Source organism: Accipiter gentilis, chromosome 9 (genome assembly GCF_929443795.1).
Source record: "Accipiter gentilis chromosome 9, bAccGen1.1, whole genome shotgun sequence".
Lineage (NCBI taxonomy): Eukaryota > Metazoa > Chordata > Aves > Accipitriformes > Accipitridae > Astur > Astur gentilis.
Genome location: NC_064888.1, coordinates 37,155,272 through 37,175,654, shown reverse-complemented (window position 1 = coordinate 37,175,654; position 20,383 = coordinate 37,155,272). Strand labels below are relative to the sequence as shown.

At 43.2% G+C, this 20,383-nt stretch overlaps 1 protein-coding gene across 1 annotated transcript; it reads left to right on the top strand.

Annotated features, from left to right (window-relative positions):
• The first annotated feature begins 10,009 nt into the window (after nucleotides 1–10,009).
• PRLHR (prolactin releasing hormone receptor) lies at nucleotides 10,010–18,052 on the top strand. The gene is made up of 2 exons (XM_049810473.1): nucleotides 10,010–11,211; nucleotides 17,414–18,052. Exon 1 carries the CDS (start codon nucleotides 10,135–10,137, stop codon nucleotides 11,167–11,169), a length of 1,035 nt encoding a protein of 344 aa, XP_049666430.1. The 5' UTR covers nucleotides 10,010–10,134; the 3' UTR covers nucleotides 11,170–11,211; nucleotides 17,414–18,052.
• Nucleotides 18,053–20,383: the final 2,331 nt, after the last annotated feature.

Below are 20,383 nucleotides of genomic sequence, written 5' to 3'. Positions count from 1 at the left end.
TCCAGGACGTGCGAAACCTCACAGGTTTCAGCCAAGCTCTCCTCATGTATTGTATAGTATCAGGAAGTACTGCACTTGAGCTATTAGTTATTTTGACACGGCATTGTTTTACTGCAAGTTTTTAGCAAAGCCAACAGAATGTGAAATTCCAGGTTAAGGTCCCCACATGCTTTAGTTAATGAATATGAAATCAACACACATAAAACAGTGGAGTTCGCTTGTTTAATGAAACGGTAGGGACTGGGTTGGTGGTAGAGTCACCTAGAAAGGAGGAAATAATGCCCTGTTTAAAAAAAAAGGCGGGGGGGGGGGGGGGGAGAGCAAATTGATCTGCCTCAAGTAGCATATCTCAGAGCAGAACAGCCACAACAGAGCAGCAGTAATGGGACCACCTTTTGCTATCATTCACCATCATCAGACGGTGGTCACATCCAGCCCTGAAGCTAGTGACCATGGATAACAGACTTTAGAAATCATGCAAAGTAAACCAGAATTGTTTTGTAGAACAAAAATGTCTATGGAAAAATGGATAAATTCTGGGAGAGATATTTACTGTAGACATTGCATGTTCAAATCTTCTAATCGATGGTAGTTCAGTCAATGCATTCAGCTGAAAACAAAAGTGTTCATAAAATTAGAGCTAAACTGTGACTTTTGCCACTGCTCATGTACTTAACGAAGCCCATATATAAAACCAATTCTCCCGTCACAAATGCAGTTACAAAATGAACAAAACACTTCTTAAGGAGACTAAACTCTCAATCTAATAGCAATCAGGTAATAGGATAGTATCCACGGGGAATAATAGGGCTGAATAACATGAGCTGAGGAACTCTACAGATGGGGCTGGATTCCTGCTTGGTAAGACTCATTAAACAGTGGAAGAGTATCCAAAGGAAGGGCTGAAAGAGGTGAACCAGAACTAGTCGCAGTAAAGGAAGTCTGATGGTCTTTGTGGTTTCAAACTTCTTGTATTAGATAAAAAGATAGGAAAAAGCTAACAAAGCTAGAGAGAAGCATTGCAAAGCAAATATGTTAAAGAAAAGGGCAGGGGAGAACCTGAGCACCGTTGAAATCTGCAGCAAAATTCACACTGATTTTCATAAGAAGAGAATCTCAAGTCAGGAGTATTGTCATTTATAACCAGTGCTACTACATATATCAGAATAACATGAAAGAATAAACAACAGAAGTGGTGTGTGGGGGTAAGTCACCGCAGTGGGACTCATTGTGGAACGATCATTCACCTTATATATTCTCCTAATTTCTTCCACATTAAGCCTTTTATGCTCCATATTTTGCTCATCTAACAACGGATGCCTTTAATGGCTGCTGTGAATGACACTGAAGCAGGAAAAATTAAGCAGCCAAATTCTGCTATGGAAGAGAAATGGAGACAAAGAAAGAGAATAAACCCAGCTCTTGAAGCATGGCTAAAATGGATACAATACGCACGTGCACGCACGCGCACACACACACATGCGTGAGAAAATAGTCCTGATAACAAATATAGATCTGTACATTTGGAGGGGGAGGTGACCATAAACCAGCCTGGCTGTGAATACACTGGAAAATGTTTTCTTTTCTTAGTTTTAAATATCACTTCCTTAGTCTAAATGGAACTGTGCTGAAAACATACAGAAGACTTCATTAAAAGTTCTGTTAGGTTGTTTTTTTTCTCCTGATGATGTAGGTTATTAAAGTCCAATTTCTCTCCCCCCCCCCCCCTTTTTTTTTGAACACGAATTTGCACGATAGAGCAGAACAACACATTGCCAAATAGTACTCTTATCTCTACACAATGTTATTATGCAAACTATAATCAACCTAGATGACAGTCCTCCAGACAAACCTTTAGTATTAAGAGTTTTGAAAGCTCCAGGGCAGATTGTCATTAGTGGGATATTTAATTAAACAGAAGTTGAATTTTAGTACTTTATATAAACAACTAAGAATTGCTGGAATGATGCTGCTCCTCTGGGGTTTTTCCATTTCTGTTTGACAGATATTAATTGAACTCACTGCCCCATGAAACCAGCAAGTTTACTTCTGGCAACGCGGTCACTACGGAACAGCAGGTAGGTAGCAGTCTCTCTCCTCTGCTTCTGCCCTTTACCCATCACCAGGGTAGATGGGCATTTTGGGATCACGCAGGAAGAATGAAATGCTTTTTCCTTCTTTAGCTCTGGGGGAGAGATCCCCTTTGGGTGTGGGGTTCTGTGTCACAGCTGGCCTGCCTGTTTTTTTCAAAAAACCCCAAGCGTTTCAAAAAACACCCCGAGTGTTTTTGTGGGCAGAGTCCCTTCTGCCGCTGGCGCGAGAACTCCCGGGTGCAGGGCGGGGGATTTTCTGAGACCTGCCCTCGCCTTTCAGGGGCCGTCTGGGCTGACCTGCCTTGTCACACCGCGGGGACAGAAGCTCATCCTCGGCTGAAGGCGTAACCACAACTCACCCCCGGGCTGCTCTGAGCCGGGGCGGGGCGTGGCGGGGCGGGGCGGGAGGGCGGGGCGCTGTCCGTGGTGCTGCAGGCGCAGCGCCCGGTCCGCTGCCGGCAGGGAGAGGGCGTGGGGAGAGGAGGAAGATGGGGAGGAGGAAGACTCCCGTGGGTGCCTGCCTCCTGGGAGGTGTTCAGACCCCAGCAGCGTGGGAGCGCGGAGGGACACGGATTCCCCGCGGCGCTGCGGCCGTGACTGTTATCAGTTACACGCGGCCCTGTTGCTGCAAAGGATGAAGCGTCGGCCGTCAGCTTTTCTCGGCGGCCCTCTGCTCCACCAAGGCTAAACCGCATGCATGACCCCGATTCCTGGCTGTTGATGTCTTCAGGGAACATTTCTAACACTACGTTTCTCCAGGGCTCAGCATTCAATCTGCAGGTCTTTCTGGGAGCCTAATTCCCACAGTCTGTTCTAGCTTGGGGCATGGATTGCTACTGCACTCTACATCCCTTCAGGGCTTGTGAGCAGAGGAGAAATGCCAGTTTTTCTGGAGGGGTAGGAATTGTTGGCTCTGATGGATGTGCAAATCTGCCTTCACACTTTTTCATTTTAACCCCTCCTCGTAAGAGGAACCTTTCAGCCTTTAGATCAGAGACATTCACATACCTTCTCCCCTGACTTAGCTATAAAAAAAAGTAAGCACACTTTACCGTCGTACGTCAACACCATTGCCTAGAATCATAGTTATAAATGAAGAAGGAATCGTCTAGCTCTGATATTTCTGAAGGTTTTGCCCCACTTTTTTTTCTAGTGTTGTATATCCTGTCTATGGGAACTCTGAAGACAGCAACTGTCACTTACTGTAACATGATAAGCCTTTATTTCAGTGGTGGTTTTACAGAAGGATCTGTAATACAAATCTTAAATTCTATTAATGTCAGTCCAGACAACTGGGAGATGATTAGAATTGTTCACCCAGTCCCTATTTTTCAGCAAAATTCTGCTTTAGCATGCTTGGTCAACAAATTCAACATGAATACCTCTTGAATCATCATAGCATTTAACCTACTTATCCTGTGCTTAGGATTTTAAAACAAAAAAACAACCCAACAAAACCCCCAAAATCTCTCAAAACTGTACATCAAAACCTAACATTAAAAAAATAATCAGGTCAGCTTCTTTTTTGGTCATTAATTCCTGCGTGGGTTTGGCTGGCAAAGGAAATCTTAAGAGGTTGAGGATGTGGGGGAATGAAGCCTGCTTGTATCAAGTCTCTGGGTAGCAATCTTGCAGGAAGATGTCGTGGGTTAAGCCCAGCCAGCAGCCAGGCACCACACAGCCGCTCGCTCACTTGCCCCCTCCCAGTGGGATGGGGAGGAGAATCGGAAAAAAAGTAAAACTCGTGGGTTGAGATAAGAACGACTTAATAACTAAAGTAAAATAAAATGTAATACTAAGAATAACAATAATAAAATATAATAATAATAGTAATGAAAAGGAATAAAACTAAAAAAAAAACAACAAAAAACAAGAAAAAAACCAAGTGATGCACAATGCAGTCACTCACCACCTGCTGACTGATGCCTGAGCAGTGATCTGCCCCTGCTGGCCAACTCCCCCCAGTTTATATACGGAGCATGACGTTCTATGGTATGGAATATCCCTTTGGCCAGTTCGGGTCACCTGTCCTGTCTATGCTTTCTCCCAGCTTCATGTACACCTGCTCGTTGGCAGAGCATGGGAAACTGAAAAATCCTTAACTTAGGATAAGCTCTACTTAGCAACAACTGAAACATCAGTGTGTTATCAACTTTATTCTTACACTAAATCAAAACCACACTGTACCAGCTACTAAGAAGAACATTAACTCTATCCCAGCTGAAACCAAGATGGAAGGCAAGAGCAGAGAAAGAAGAATCAGTGATTGTACTGATTGAAGTGCTTTGGGGCTGAAATATTTTTACAGAGTGACTCTGCTGACCCTACCTTTCTTCCTACTTTGTAGATCAGCTGCTCTGGGCAAGTGCCAAGATCAGCAACAGTGAAAGTTCATCTGGCAAATATTCAAGTGCTGTTCTAGTTGATCTGCACAGGCACTAGTGCACAAATCTTGCCATCGAAGAACCACAAAGAACACTAGAAACATCTTAGGACTTAGTCTCAGCTATGCCCATGTGTGTGGCTGTGCATGTATATAAATTTTAATTCTATCTTTTGAACATTATCAAGGGGAATGCTATTGAAAAAGGTGATAGTGGAGTTATTTTCAAGTACGAGTAAGCGAAGGCCAGAGTCTAAATCCATGTTGATGAATAATGGAAAGAAACGTCCTGAAGCCCAATCCACACGCAAGAAATCATACCACATGCATGTGATAAATGGGTCAAGCTTTCTGTTAAAAGCAGGTGTTTTATCCCCCATAATACATTGATTGTTCCAAAAGCCAGCACTTCCAAGGGGCAATTTGTTGCCCTCCCACTTAGAAGTGTTTTACTTCCCAACCTAAATTTGCCCATGCTGAATTTGTTCTTTCATTAGTACTGTTCCTTAACTTAAATACATCTTTACCTGCCCTGGGGTTTACTACCCTCCCAGTGTTTTTAAAGAATACAGTGCAATTCTGGTCTGGTGAATAGGCACTTATAGCAAGAAAATGGTCCAGAGATTGTAACAACGTAGAGGCAAATTCACCCTGGAACCTGTCACAAAGTAGTAGATTTTTGTTTTTCTTGCACTTTCAAATGCACTGCCTGCTCCTTTGTATAGACCTGCAACAGAATTTACTCCATCCTAAGCCATAGTTAAAAAGCTTATTATCAGGTGACCTTGATCCTGTCTTTTATGACAGGTTTTTCCTCTGTAATGGTATCAAACTTCCTCCCATGTTCCTTGAGGTTTTCAGAGTTTCTCTGTGCAATTGTGCAGTCATCCTCCATATGGTCTCTGGTTCCAAACTTAGTGGCTCTATCCAGTTCAGTCAGCTTGCTCCTCCTTTTTGTGCTAACACAATAAAATGAAAAGAGCTACCGAGGCTGGTCAATTCCAAGCAAGGTTCTTGAGCAGCTGAATAGGTGCTGTCTTCTGGTCTAATTCCTTCATAAATGTTGCTGTTCTTTGCCTACCTCACAGTTCTTAGCATTCTGGTATAGATGATGGTTTCTCATATCCCACCATATCACCTGTGTTATGCAAACCCAAACTGAGAAGAACTACTACATATCCTACATTGAGAAAAAACAGTTTAATAACACATAGATGGAAGGTTCATTTGACAAAAGCTTCCTTTGGTGTGGTGTTCCATTCTGTCTCCTACACTTTCTCATCACATCCCCTCCTTTCCTAGTCTTAAGGACAGGTGGCCCATTTGCTTTGCTTCAATCACAGAGTTGTGTTCCTGTGCCATAAAGATAGGAAAAGCCCTTATTTCTCACCCGCCAGTTCCATGTACCATTTCTTGCAGAACCTGGCAGTGGGGATTAGCTAGATCCTGACAGTATGAGTTGATTCACTTCTACATTTGGCTTTTGCCTTTTTGTGGTAGTTGTGATCCAGCACCTTCATTCCCAGGAAACCACTTGTATTTTCACTCACTTTTTACACTGTTACCTTTATTTTAGCACAAGATCTTTGTCATCTAAGGAACCAGCTCATTTTTCTCATCTCACTTTGCTCAGCAGACTAAGAATTCTGTGCATACAGAGAAGAGTAGAGCCCCTAATTCTATAGTTAACATGCAACCTCAAGCATGTTTTGACTTAAACTTGAGCCTCATCTTCATTCAAATTATTAAGCTCATCTTCAGCTTTAATGAATTATTTTAAGCTGAATTCTGAGTTTATCAAAGTTTGGTACCTTGAATTTCAGAAAAGCAGCAACAGCAACCAAAAAACCTCCAAGCCAGCCAAACCAACCCCTTAGTTGTAGACATCGTTTTTAGAGTTTAGAGACTGTGATGTCTCAGTCCATAGCAGGGGCAGACAGGATGCATTTGTATGATTAAATGGCAGAAGGGGGGACAGGCTGACCTGTCTTGAGATTGTTGTGTGATACGCAACCTTGTTCCCTGGTTGCTCAAAAGAGGAATTTGCTAAAGGAACCCCCAGCTCTACTTCATTCAAAATAAGCAAAGCGTCTATTTTTATTGTAGGGTCTGCAAGAACTACCTGATCTGCTCTGCACAGAACATTCCTGGAAGAATGTGAAAGACTTTTTAAAGGAGTTCTGAGAAGCAAATAAGGTTGTGTTTTACAGAAAAAGACAGATGTCAAATAAACAAGAACATAGAAAACTAACACCTGAAACTGTGAGACTTTAATGACAGAAGAAACTGCAAAGCCTAAATAATAGAAGAGAGGGCCTGCCAGCTTAAGAAGTACTGTTGAGCTTTGCAAGTATAGCTGCTAGGATCAGATCTCATTCCTAGATCATGCTTTTATAGTTAGGAACTACAGGGACGATTAGACATGCACGTAAGGAACGACGTGAGTGCTTTGAGAGGTTTACCACTTTCTGAAAGTCACATAGCAGCTTACAATGTTTGTACTCAAATTGCCTGTACAGATGTGGACAGGTTAGCACAAGAGATCGTGAAAGTTCAGCTGCGAAATGTTTCTTTGAGGTGTTGGTCTGGCTCTAGATATAACATTTTCCATTGACTCAAGGAAGACCAGGGTTTCAATTAGACACTAATCGGCATTCCTATGTGTGGCACCCTTATACACTTGGAATATCAAAACAGTTCTAATCTGACAGTAATGCAGTTTCTGTGACCTTTTCTTTTTTAATTAGAAAATTTTGTGTGTGAAGTAGACTTAGTTCAGGAATGACTTTGTCATCTAGCCTAGGACATTCTAACAAGGTTAATATTTGCAGTTTTAAGAGGAGGAAAGGGGATTTTGGGTGGGTAAAATGTTGAAATACTTTTTCTATTCAAGCCCCTATTAAATATTATCTTTCCAGGTCTTGCCTGTAGAGTACAGTTGAACCGAAGAAATTTTCTGCCTGAAGCCAAAACAAACATAAAGTCACTAACAGAAATAGGGTGGGAGCCTTCAAATAGAAGATGGTACTGGTTACTGGTTTCAGAGGTGAAGAAAATACATTTAAAGGTAAGAGAAAATGCAGGAAGATTGCTTGGTACAGCCTGAAATAAAAGAACCTCTAAGTTTACTTACAGGTTTTTGTGACTGAGCATTTAGGTGACCTTGAAGGCTACTTTTGATGGTATTTTGTTGATTTTTATTATCACACAGCAAAGTATAAACCTTTTTCTCTTAGGAATACAATGAGGATGTTTATTGGATCTACTCTGCAGCTCTTGGGAACGAAACAGAAAAATCACTTCGTTAAAAATGTGATTTTCAATTATTATGTATGCACTGATAATTATTGTGAGGCTTCTTTCCTAGCGTAAGCCTTATAATTCCAGTAGGATGTGGGCTGTATGAAGGCCATTTACATATGCCCCCTGTTCATTTTTCTGTGTGTTTTGGCTTCTACTAGAGACCACATCCAAAGCCTACTGAAATCCTACTTCAGTAGGTTTTAAATCAGACCTTACTTTTCTCCAACTTTAGGTGAAACAACTGCATTTATGGGTTTTAGGAATTACTTTTGCAGCATGCTGCTTATAACCAAATGGTACGGTTGCACTGGGTGGTGAAAGCAGTAGGAATTCCCTTTTTCCTTGCCTCTTTGCAACCTCTACCCTCAGGTCCCTCTCCTAGTGTGGATTTGGGTATGTAGACATAAATAGGTTCTATATTCCTCTGGGTCTCATCCAGCTCAGAGAGGTGAGATTGGACTCTGAAGTGGGATATATATATCCCATTTTTTCACATGGGTCATGGATAGGTTACTACATCCATGAAGTGAAGGACGGCACTCCTGAGCAAGGCAGCTACATGCTTGTTTTCCCCTCGGGCTGGAATTATAGCTGTATTCCAGTCCATAGCATAATCTAACCATAAATGCAGCAGCACAGAGTCAGCACTTACTATGTTTGAAATGCCCATCTGTCATAAGCAATTGTGGGAGAATGGCTCTGGTCTGAACAAGGACTACACAAGATTAGCTTCTGGGAAAGGATTATCACACAAATGAAATCTATTTAAACTTTTTGTTTATGTCAAGTTACATAAAATCAGAAGAAGGACGTGGGCCTGCCCATAGCCTCATAGAAAATAATGGGTTAATATTTCCTTAGGGTAGTGTGAGAGGTTAGGACATAAACTGTCCATTGAATTTGTGCCTAAATCTTCTGAGTGCCTTGCAAAACCGAGCAATGTTCTCTGCTCTGAAGTATTCCTAGCTGGTATAAATGGATGCAGTGGAGTTTCACTCTTTTTCACCAGCTGAGGTCCTGGTCCCAGAAGTGGCTGAAATGGAGGAGAGGTAGGGGAGAATTAGGGCAATAGGCAAGAGCTGGATGGGGAAGTCTGCTTAAACATGTGTTCTCTAAGCACTTACCCTGATTTTTCACTTTCTAATTTCTGAACCACACAGAACAAGTATGTACTGTTTTACAGACTGTTTAGCCCTTGTTGTCTGGTACAGAAAAGGTTAATGACTGCAAACGTACTGCAGGAATGAAGATACACCCCACACATTTTCGGGAAGCTGCAGTATTAGAAACAGTTTGCTGTAGATCACTGCAGGTGTATAGCTAAGCTATTTGGGTACTAATATTTCCTTTGAGATGCTCCCATGTGTTTACTTTTAAAGATGTGTAAACCCCACTGAAAATACTCACAATGGGTGAGCAAACATTGTACCACTGTTAGAAAATAAATTTAAGTAAAATAAGGTCCTTTGTGCTATATGTGAAATGCACATTCCTAATCCTAACTTCAGTCACCGGGTACGTAGCTGAGTCCCTCTAGTGGCATCAACATTTACTTGGCTTCAGCACGTTATTAAAATTCTATTTTACAGCCACATTACAGCAGCAAATTCACAGGTAGCTCTTCTGGACACTCTGAGTACTGTGGCAAAGTGAATATTGGATTAGATACTGTGCAGGCTAGTGTTAATGAATGTAAATTGATTTTTAGCTGTGAGGGGCAATTATAGATGCAGTGGAAGGAGAAGGGGATTTTTGAAAGGGTAGTCAAGAACTAATTACTATTAGTAAGGAGCACGCAAAGAGCAACGTAATACCCAGGACAGCCAATAGGGATAAAAGCTTATACACAAATCTGTCATGACCTGGTAGTGAAGACTGTTTAAAAACACTGATCTCCACTTAGCTTGTAAATGCGCATCACCCTCTTTCTCACTCATATATTCTCTCTCTCTCTCTGGCACACACACACACACGCTCCTGGATTTGCAGCAGACAGACATCTAGGGCACTTCTTGGCATCCACAGGAAAATCATATGGGATTAAAAAAACCACAGCAGTAAGTACTCACTGCATTAAATGTTTATTAAGTGGCATGCTGTCAAAACCTAGATGTAATAGTAAATACAGGAGGACTTTAATGGAAATTGCTTGTATTTGATTTTTCTTAGGAACTGCTGAAAGCTGCCTCTCAAGGCTTACAACTTTGCCTTTTGCTTTTACGGATGCTTGTTTACTATCCATGTGGTAACCGCTGGACAGCCAGTAATCCATTCATTATCCACACTGATTGAGTGCAGGAGTAGTGCAGTGGTAACTACTTCACTCAGCTGACGGCAGACGACAAAAGGAGGGAAATGATGAATTCGGACAATTTAACCTCCCAAAGCTTCCTCTCTGCAATTCACAGCAATGCGAGCAATTTATTCTCAGGGCTCCAGTTTGTTCAGACCTTCAAGCCACTCATCATCCCCTGCTACTCACTAGTGGTTTTTATTGGTGTCATTGGGAATTACCTTCTCATTTATGTTATCTGTAAGACAAAAAAAATGCACAATGTCACCAACTTTCTGGTAGGCAATCTGGCTTTCTCGGATATGCTCATGTGTGCAACCTGTGTTCCCCTGACACTCGCCTATGCCTTCGAGCCCAGAGGATGGGTGTACGGGCGTTTCATGTGCTACTTTGTTTTCCTGATGCAACCCGTCACTGTGTTTGTGTCCGTCTTTACCTTGACCGTCATAGCTGTGGATAGGTATTATGCCATGGTGTACCCATTCCGCAGGAGGCTCACCATCCCTATTTGTGCTTATATCCTGGCTGCTATTTGGCTGCTGAGCTGTACCTTGGCTGCCCCAGCCTTGGTCCACACTTACCACGCAGAGTTCCCAGAACTGGACTTCTCCATTTGCGAGGAGTTTTGGTTCCACATGAAAAGAGATCGCTTAGCTTATGCCTACAGCACTCTCATCATCACCTACGTGCTGCCTTTGGCTGTCATCTCCCTGTCCTACCTGAGAATCTCGGTCAAGCTGAAAAACCGTGTGGTCCCAGGCAACGTCACCCAGGGCCAAGCTGAGTGGGACCGAGCAAGGAGGAGAAAGACTTTTCGCTTGCTAGTTTTAGTGGTGGCAGCCTTTGGAGTCTGTTGGCTGCCTCTGCACATCTTCAACATGATAAAGGACATAGACATCAGCTTGATTGACAAGCAGTACTTCAACTTCATCCAGCTGCTCTGCCACTGGTTTGCGATGATGTCTGCTTGTACCAATGCCTTCCTCTACGCCTGGCTCCATGACAGCTTCAGGGGGGAGCTGAAGAAAATGTTTGCTTGGAGAAAGAAAAAAATTGGACCCACTACAAACTGCATTGTGGCCAGTGTGGTGCTGTAAACGAGAGCTGGTGGGAGCGCACCTCCTTTGTATGGTAACACTGTAAGTCATTTCCATTTTTAATCAGTCCTGGTTCCTGACGTTTGTCCTCAGGGCTCAGTTATGACAACACAAGTCCCATGCGTAGCTTCCCCAGCACCTCCACTCCTACCGGAGAAGGAGAAGCAGACATCACATCCCCAAAATGTCTTTACCTCTTTGACAGGAGTTAGGGCCCAACGAGGTGTTAGCACGATAAGATACCCTTATGTAACTACAGGGATCCCTCCTATCTCTTTTGGATATTGCTGACAGTACGGACATGGGATTTGGGGACAGGGAGAAGCAAGGCTGAATATGAGACCTAAATATCTCAGTGAGGAAGTGCCTTGGATTGGGTAAAAATTAAATCTGCCTATCTATCTACCCAGAGTCCAGTCCTTAGCCCGGGATCCAGGGTGGAGGACTAACAACATTCCTGTAGTCCTCTTGGGTTAGGGCCACGCTGAAGAATAGCCTAAGGCTCTCTGAAAGGCCCTTCCTGAGCAGTTGTCTCAGCTGTGGGCAGGAAACCAGGTTGGTAGGAGTTGCTCCGAGCCTCCCTGGGCGGGATGTGCTGTGTCTGCCCTGCACGGTTTCCCCCCTCTCTGCCATCTTCTTGCCACTGGCCAAGTGGATGGAGTGGTAGCCTTTATAGCAGGGCTGCTCACCTGCCCGCTGTGGCCAACCGCATTGGGCAGGAATCTGTGCTTTGTGTTTTTTGAACCCAGCGTCACCACGCAATCCCAAAGCTCCCGTGTCTCGTGAACCTGCAGCCCAGCATGTAGCAAGGTGAGATGCAGCATTGCGAGAGGGGCGATAAAACCGGAGTGATGTTATTTCTGCGAGGTGCAACTGCAATGCAGTGTGCGCAACAGCCTGTTTGGTGGATCTGCTGATGCTGTCATCCAGGATGGACAAACTGGAGACATAATGCGTGGTGGAAAATCAGCCAAATAGGGGGACGTTAAGACATACCACCACTTTACCGACATTGAATTGCGTTCTTGCCATTGTTTCGCGTAACCCCGATTTGCTGACCTTACTGCCAGTCAGCTGCATTCCCAGGCACAGGAGTGGACGTCACCGTGGCCTTGTCAGTGCTGAGATGCTTTCCACTCATTCCTTGAGAAACCGATTCTGATGTGTGGCAGTGCTGCCATCAGCTTTGATCTCCAGAGACAGCCAGAGACTTCGATACCGTCTTCAGGAGCACTTCTGGAGGTGTGTGTTAAAAGACAGTGGATGGAAGGGGCTGTTGACATTGAACCACGTATGAACATTGCGTGACCGGTCAAAGAAAGACCTGCCAAACAGAGCAGAGTGGCAAGCGCTCTCTTTTGAAGGAGTCTTTTGGGAAGAAACAATTTCCTTTGACATTCACCTTTCAATCAAATGATAGAGTTAGAAGCTATAATCAACCTAATGGTTTCTAGTTTCTTCCTCCCTGAACCGAAAATAACTGAGGTAATAGATAAGTACGTGGGACAAAGTTCTGAAAGCAGACGTTGTTTCTGAAAAGGTTTCTTCCAGCCTGCTCAGCCAGAATCTGGGATAGCACGAGGAACTGCCTGATACCGAGCTGGGATCAGCTGGAGAAGCAGTGCAATCCAGGGGCAGTTTTGGCTACGGTCTGCAAGGGCATATATTCGACCACAATTGCACAAGGCCAGAAACATATGTGCTGCAAGGCAATGCAAATAGACAAGAGGGGAGAGGGAAGAAAGAGAGGATGGTTTCTCTAGTTTGTAAATATACTCCTACTGTGAAACTGTAAATATCATTTTGCTCATCAGCATTCAGTAAGCTTAATCTGGTTAAAAAAATACACAGATGCATATGCACACACTGGGAAAAGCGTTGCAAAAACATTTGATATCTCTTTTCACAAATTTCCTTAGGATTTCAAGCTGTTCTGCTGCTAGTAACGAGGAACTGGATATTAGAAATTGATTACAGAGGCACTGACTCGAGGAGGTCCTTTTAAAGTCGGCATGACTTGCGTTCACTGTGTGATTAAGTGTATCTATCTGCCTTGCTTACCTTGATTTAAAGATTTGAATAACCTATTAAAGCATGTTTTGCTTTTGCTGAATTTTAGGAAATTGTTTTCCTTCAAGCTCAATATGGCAAGTTACTGGAATAACTGGTGACTTTGAAAAGGCAAAAAAATCGTTTCCAAACAAACCAACCAAATTTTATAAGCTTTTCAGCTTTTGTTTCAGGGCTCTTTTGAAGAGAACAGAGAGTAGGACACCAAGAGAGCACTGAAACAACACTGCAAAAAGCAGCTTTAAATAATGACAGAATCCTGATTTTTAGAGATTTTTCTTGTATGGAATTATGTTACTTCAAGCTGTTAATTTGTCAGTTTGTAAAGGTTAATTAGCATTGAGATGGCCCATAATGTTTACAATCATCTCATGCACTAAATACAGACAGCACTGTAATCTGGAGTGATCCAAAGCCCAGTGGAGTAACTGGGAAGACTCTTGTTAACACAGCAGGCCTGGGATCATTTCCTTCTTATATATCATGTTTTTCCTCTCATTTGCCGGCGCTGCAGTTTGGCTTATTAATGTTCTCTTGAATGTTAGTGACTGCAGATGGCTGCTGCAGAGAGCTGCACGAAGCAAACAACAGGGATCGCGCTCTCTCTCTCTCTCTTTTTTTTTTCTTTCTTTCCTTGAGACAGAAATGAAGGGCTGTTGAGTGCATATATTGCTCCCACAGTGAGGGACGCACCGGGAACATCTCGCTACCAGCAGCCTCTGGAGCTGCCGTTAGAGCAATGCCAAGGTCTGTCATCTCAAGGGGGTCCTCAGGAGTGCCCAGCACAGCTGGGACCCTCGCTTAAGCGCTGGTTTAACCTGTACCTGCCTCGAATCTCTCAGGACTTGCATTTGCACTAGAAAGCTCAGAGCCTGCCCCTTTGCTTCAGGCCCTACTAGGTTTTGCAGATGGGCTGTGAAATTATCTGCATTCCCCAGCGTGGGCTCCTGAAGCTCTTCTCTCTCCTCAGCAGCCCCCTTGGCCCATCTCAGTGGTCCTGCAAGGCCGTTTTTACAGGTTTTCCCTGCACGGAGCACAAAGGAGGTCCGGCCCCGAGCAGCGGGGCTGGGGGTGCCGCAGGCTGGCGGGGACCCAGGCGCAGCCGTGTTTGCTCAGCCCCATCTCTGAATCGAGCCCCAAGAATCTCTGCTCAAAGTAATTACTGTTTTCTCCAATATCCAGAGTAATAAACAATAATAAGATTTAAAGGCACGTTGGTGCACTTCTTTAATCCAGTTATGCAAATAATTATATTAAAAGCTGTCATGTGAAATGCATTTGCTAATCTCCACCCCTCTCTGGGGAACTGCCGTGGCTCTCTGAGGGACCAGCGATCATCACTACAGTATATTTGGTGGTATAATTTTTAATTATAATTTAAGAAATCATTGCATGCTTTGATTTTATAAAGTAGCCCAGATCAAAACTTGACGAACATATTAACTTTCCCTGTAAGGGTTTCAGTTGTTGTTTCTTGCTTACATTCAAATCCAAGACTCGCACGCTGCCAGACAGCTGCTCTGCAGGGACGGAGCAGGATTTGCGTTTGAGCTGAGGTATGGCAGAATGGTCTATGCTCCTCATCTGCCGGGATTTCATTCCAGTTGTTTAAATGTACTGCGAGACTTTTAGCAGGTAGAACCACGTGTTCTGCATTTTACAGCAGCAAAACCGTGCTATTTATGATGGTTTCTCAGACTGTTCCTGAAGGACAGTCTCTCGTAAACACTTCTAGATGTACTACCGAGTTTGTACACATGCTTTGTGGTGGTGTTTTCAGGTAGATATCAACTGCCTTAGCCAGCAAGTGGGTTATCAGAGCATGGTGAGTTTTGGGCTTTGGAAATGGAGGGCCCACTTAGGACCACACTTACTCATTGTAAAAATCATCTGGGAGATTTCGCTGGGGCCAAGCCTTTATAGCTCAGAAGGCTCTGCATATCTTAAATGGTATGAAAGATTAATAGAGTTGGATTAATAGAGAAGGAGTTGATGGAGAAAAGCAGGGGAGAGTGAGATGTCTTCGCTTAAAGTGAAGTGCACAGATTTAGCTGGCAGGAATCACAGCTTCACAATTTGAAATTATCCTGCATAGCTGTTGGAAGGACTCACAGAGCATCGTTCTAGCAAATACACTGTATTTCCAATGTTTACAGATGCAGAAATGCTTGATCAAACATAAGCTGCTCCCTACAGTCAAATGTGGGACTGGTATTAAAAAGCAATGTACTTATGAAACACATAAAAAAAGTAAATCAGTATTTGATAAGGAATTTAAAAACAGATTAGATAGTGAACAAAGGTCACTAAATCTGAAATCAAGCAGCCGAAGAAAAACAACAGTTAATCAAGCCTAAGTTAGTTAGGGTCAGGTACAGTCAGTATCTCCCCAACCTTGAAAATGGCAGCTCAGAGCAGCCACCAAAGACTAACTTGTTTGTGCAAAGCATTGCTTTAAATACATTTTCCTTGTACTTGGATGAAGCAAACTGTAAGAAAGAGCTGTATTTGTATCATATTTGGGGAATGGCAGTTTGTCTGGGATGGGCAAAAGCAGATCCTGCCATAAGGCTATTACTCACAGGAGCATGGTGAGCTCTCCCCAGCTGATAGATAGACTGGGAAAAGCTGGTATTTTTCATAGCAGCTGAACAACAGATGCTCTGTACAGTTTTAATTGAGCAAATCTTGCTTGTTGAGGTGTCAACAGTGAGTTATAATTAGATGTCTAAGATTATGCAGGGTACAGATATAAGCTGAAAATGGTACACCTGCAGCTGGGGAAAAAAAGAAAAAAAAAGCCAAATTGGACAGAACTGTACAATGCATCCATCAATCTGCCCACCAGATGGGAAGAGGGCAGAGAAAGAAACAATGCGCTGGTGGTAAAGCCATTGCTGCCTTTGCCACTTCTGTATGAAGAAATATAATACCAATTTTTACCTCCAGCCCTCCCCTCTCACTGCCCAATATCTTTTTATTTTCTCAGAAAAACAGTTGCATTCCTCCTGCTTCCCTTGGAGAAGCGGTCAAAGCAAGGGTCAAAGCAAACGTTTCTGCCTCATAGAAAGCATACAGAAATCAGGGAGGCTTTCTAAAATGGAGATCACTCTCTTCTCTCTTAAGCTTCTTTCTGCAAGCAGAAATAGCGAGTTGTGCCTGACACACAGCCTCTGCACCTAACCTTTTGCTGTGCAGGAGCAAACCTGGCCTGCCTGCCACTCGGAACACTGGCTTTTGTGGTTGCATCGAGTAAATACCCCTCCCCACGCTAGTGACCTCATTCTCGGTCAAAACCTTTGCTAGCTCTGGTCCTTTGTACCTGATTTCCCTCCACATTGACACAAGTTTGCTTTACTGAAAAGTCCCAGAGAGCAACTGCAGATGCATCAGAGATACGCTGCCCATATTAATGGGACCTTTCCTCCAGAAATCGTTATCATACTCCCTGTTTCAAGAGCAGGTTTCAAGTACATTCGTACCGTGTACTGATATAACCAGATGGGACAGGCTTTCCCCAAGGCTGATTTCGATCAAAATTTGTATATGTTTCTCTGCTCCCTGCTCTCCCAGGCCTCCCCCAGACTTTTGAAACCATTGATCAACTAGTCAGTAAAAGCAGGAGCCTCAAGGATGTTGAAATCCCAATAGCTATCTGAAATTAGGAAGAATGCTAGCGTTTTCTTGGTGCTCCCCAGGGAAGGAAAAGACATCTAAGCGCTCTCTCCTTTAGGGACCCACCCAGGATTACATGGGGCACGGTGTAAAGGGTTCAGAACCAGTTACGAGATGGCCAGGTTGCCTCCCTACAGGGCAAGAAGTGAGGGGTTAAGGGCATGAAGATCAAATATATCTCATTGGGAGTTATGTCCCTTTAGGATCTAAAATCTCCTCTCTTTGCCAAGAAGCTGATAGGGTTGACTTTCTTGCCTGTCGTTGTTTACTTTCCCTTCCTACAGCCTGCTTTGTCAAACTAAGTTAATGAAGCTAGTAATTGATATAAATAATAAAACATGCACTCAGGAGCTCCCTGCTTTGTGTCTCCAGCCCGTTGGAAATCAATTTGGGATCATTGCTATCTATTTACAGCTGACTGGGCTCTCCATTCTTCGCATCTTGTTTATGTTAATTATCACCATTACATTGTAATTTCCTTGTGTTTTTTTCTCTGCAGGGAACATACAAAAGGAGATGATGGCTTTAATCCCTACATCTACATTTCGTACAATTCCTACATTTCCATTAGGCGCTGGAGATGTTTCAGCAGCAGCTAGCGGGACTGCAAAGAGAAGCTCGGTGCTTCCCAGCATAGCGAGGAGATCTACCTCCCCTGCTGAGCACAGTTCTTGGTTTCCAGATAACGTACTGGAAAGGCAGTCTGTGGCTCACGGCCGCAGGAGGGGTTTTAGCACTGTGGTCTGTGAGAGCCTGGTGATGTGTGGGGTGCTGAGGATCGCTCCTACGTGGCTCGGGATCCCCCCAGCAACATCACCAACAAAGCGATGGGCTCAACTGGAGGCAGCCGGTGCTCCCGTGAGGCCGGGCAGCACGAGGTGTCATCGGTCTTGTCTACGGTTTCTCGGCCACAGGGAGTTGTGTTCGGTTACCCCATCACACCCCCAATGAGCCAGGCCAACGCTCTAGTGAAAAGGTGGCAGCCAAACAACGTGGTAGCTGTGGCGCGCTGTCGCAGGTTGCCATCGGTCACAGCTCAAGTTTGTGCAACCAGCTGCATTTGGGAGTGGGAAGGTGAAGCAATGGGCTGTAGTGTAACACAAGCCTGTCTTGGGCAAGAAATGGGAAAAAAGAAGAATATTTTTGGACTTCAAGCAAAAATAACTATCCAAAGGCTAAATCTATAGCCGCTCAGAGGCTTGTTTCTGTACGAATGTAGGAGTTACTCAAGTCTTCTTGTGAGCGTGGTCCCTCACTTGCAGCATGCCAGTTCAGTGTATTGGCTTTATTGCATCTTTCCTCCCATCCCTCAGCCATACGATGAGCTTGAACAGGGGCAAGCCAGGCATATGCACGAACCATTAGTGTGAGGTCCACGTATGCAGAGCCCTTAGGGTACGGTCCAGAGGTGGGTGGGTTGAGGGTGGATGCACTTGTGAAAGGGTTTTTTAATAAAAATAATTGAAAAGTTGGGGATGGGGTTCTGAGGCAACTGTTCAACCAACCCACTCCTCAGCAACTGGATCAAGCTCTAGAGGAAGTAAGGTGAAAATAACCCAAATATCATGTGCAAGAGTTAGCTATGAGCTACATCACTGATTAGAAATTATTTTCCGAGTCACTATATACAAAGTATTTCAAATTAAGAAGACGCGAATCATTAAGAAGACAAAACCTTCAACACTCAGCTTTGAAATGATTTCCTCTCAATTATTGGATCCTTTTAAAATTCAACATCTGTTGTTAATATTAATAACTTAAAAGAATTAAAAATAAATTTCAAACCATCTGAAGCACTAGACACAGCATATGGCAGACCTGTTTAATCTTAACAAGTCAATAATATTATCATTGTGAATCACTTCTTCATTAAAACATGTATTCATGTCTGTTGTATAAAATAACGTTTATTTGTAAAAGCCTTTTGTACCGCCCATGCAATTGTCAGTTGTCACAGCCAATTCTAAATTATTTTGATAGTACCTCCTCTTGGAAAATTGCCACAGATTGAGGATAGATGAAATGCAAATCACCACTGGTCAAACAAAGTTCTAATGACATCACCAACAAAGTGCAGGGAAGCTTTTGAAGACCTATGTTTTGCTGTAGTTACAAAAAAGATGGGTTTCTTTATTTTTAAGGCATTATGGAAAACACTGTTCCAAACACTTCTCACTCCAAAAAAGCTGTACACAGGGTCTGGCAACATCTGCATGCTTTCATAGTTCATAATATTCTTCCTTTATTGCTAAATGAAGAAATATGTTTTCCCACAAAACAGTTTAAAATGGCACTACCCACCTGTAAACGCTGCTGACGAGGGACAGAGTGAGGACATAAAAGAGAGGTCAAACTTCAGAAGTGGGGATTAAAAGCCAGACTGCCCAGACCCCAAAGTACTAAATTATTGGATAAAGGCAACTGTGCATTGAAAAGCTGTCTTTCAATCATTTACTGAGAAGATTTACCTCTTCCCCCCCCCCATATTTTCAGGAAAGGTGCTTGAATTTCAGGCTACTAATTTTCATGCAGAGACATCTCCCTTCAGCCCAGTATGAGGCATCCCATATTAGAGATCCAGGGTTTAAAAATCACATCTTCACTTTGCATCCTTAGTGGTGGCTGTCAGTGACTTCAGCTCAGACAGCAGCTTATTCTGCACATTAGCATTCAACACTTTTGGGTAAAACCTTCTCCCAGTGCATTATACAAACAATCTGCTTGGGATGCTGTCAATGCTCCTGTGGATTCACCCAGTCTTATGAAGTTTAAATCTGATTTGTGGGTTTAGTCCAGATCTGCTTTCCAAGGACTTAAATAGAAGTGGTAAAGTAACCAGCAGCCCCAGGCTAAATATCTTTTCTCTACATGTGAAATTTATTATCAAGCAAAAAACAACCAACCAACCAACCCTCAAATCCCAACATGTCAAAGGAATGGATTAACATACAAAAATAAATAGTTCTTAAAATGCCTTGATTCCTGGGGATTAGGTCACTTTTAAGAAGGGTGGAAGATGTTCTAGTGTTTGCCCACCATTGAAGAAGGTATATGTAAGTGAAATACTTGGTAGCTTTCTACACCATTATGGGTTTGCTGAGTGATCAGAAAAACACAGAAGAGTTGAGGGCAGGAGGAAAACACACAGGATTTTTAATGCTAAAATGAATTAGCTGGACAAGCTGAATCGGCAATATGATGTTCAACAAACAGCCTAATTTACAGTGCTAGCTATGCTGAAAATAGAGATAATTAGGCAAGCACTTTTACTTCCAGTTCTGACATGAGGTATTTGAAAACGTGGGTGGAAGGTGGGTTGGGAGAAGGCCAGACTGGTGCAAGAATAGTCTGAAAATTTTTGACAGCAGTGAATAAAAAGTAAATGGAGAGTGTCAGTACAGCTTTCTAAATCTGAAGCTATTCACATTCAAATATTGAGACTGGAGGAGATAGATAAAGGTGATGTAGA

Excerpts from the sequence above, each read along its gene's own strand:
- PRLHR (XM_049810473.1), top strand. The coding sequence starts at position 10,135 with ATGATGAATTCGGACAATTTAACCTCCCAAAGCTTCCTCTCTGCAATT.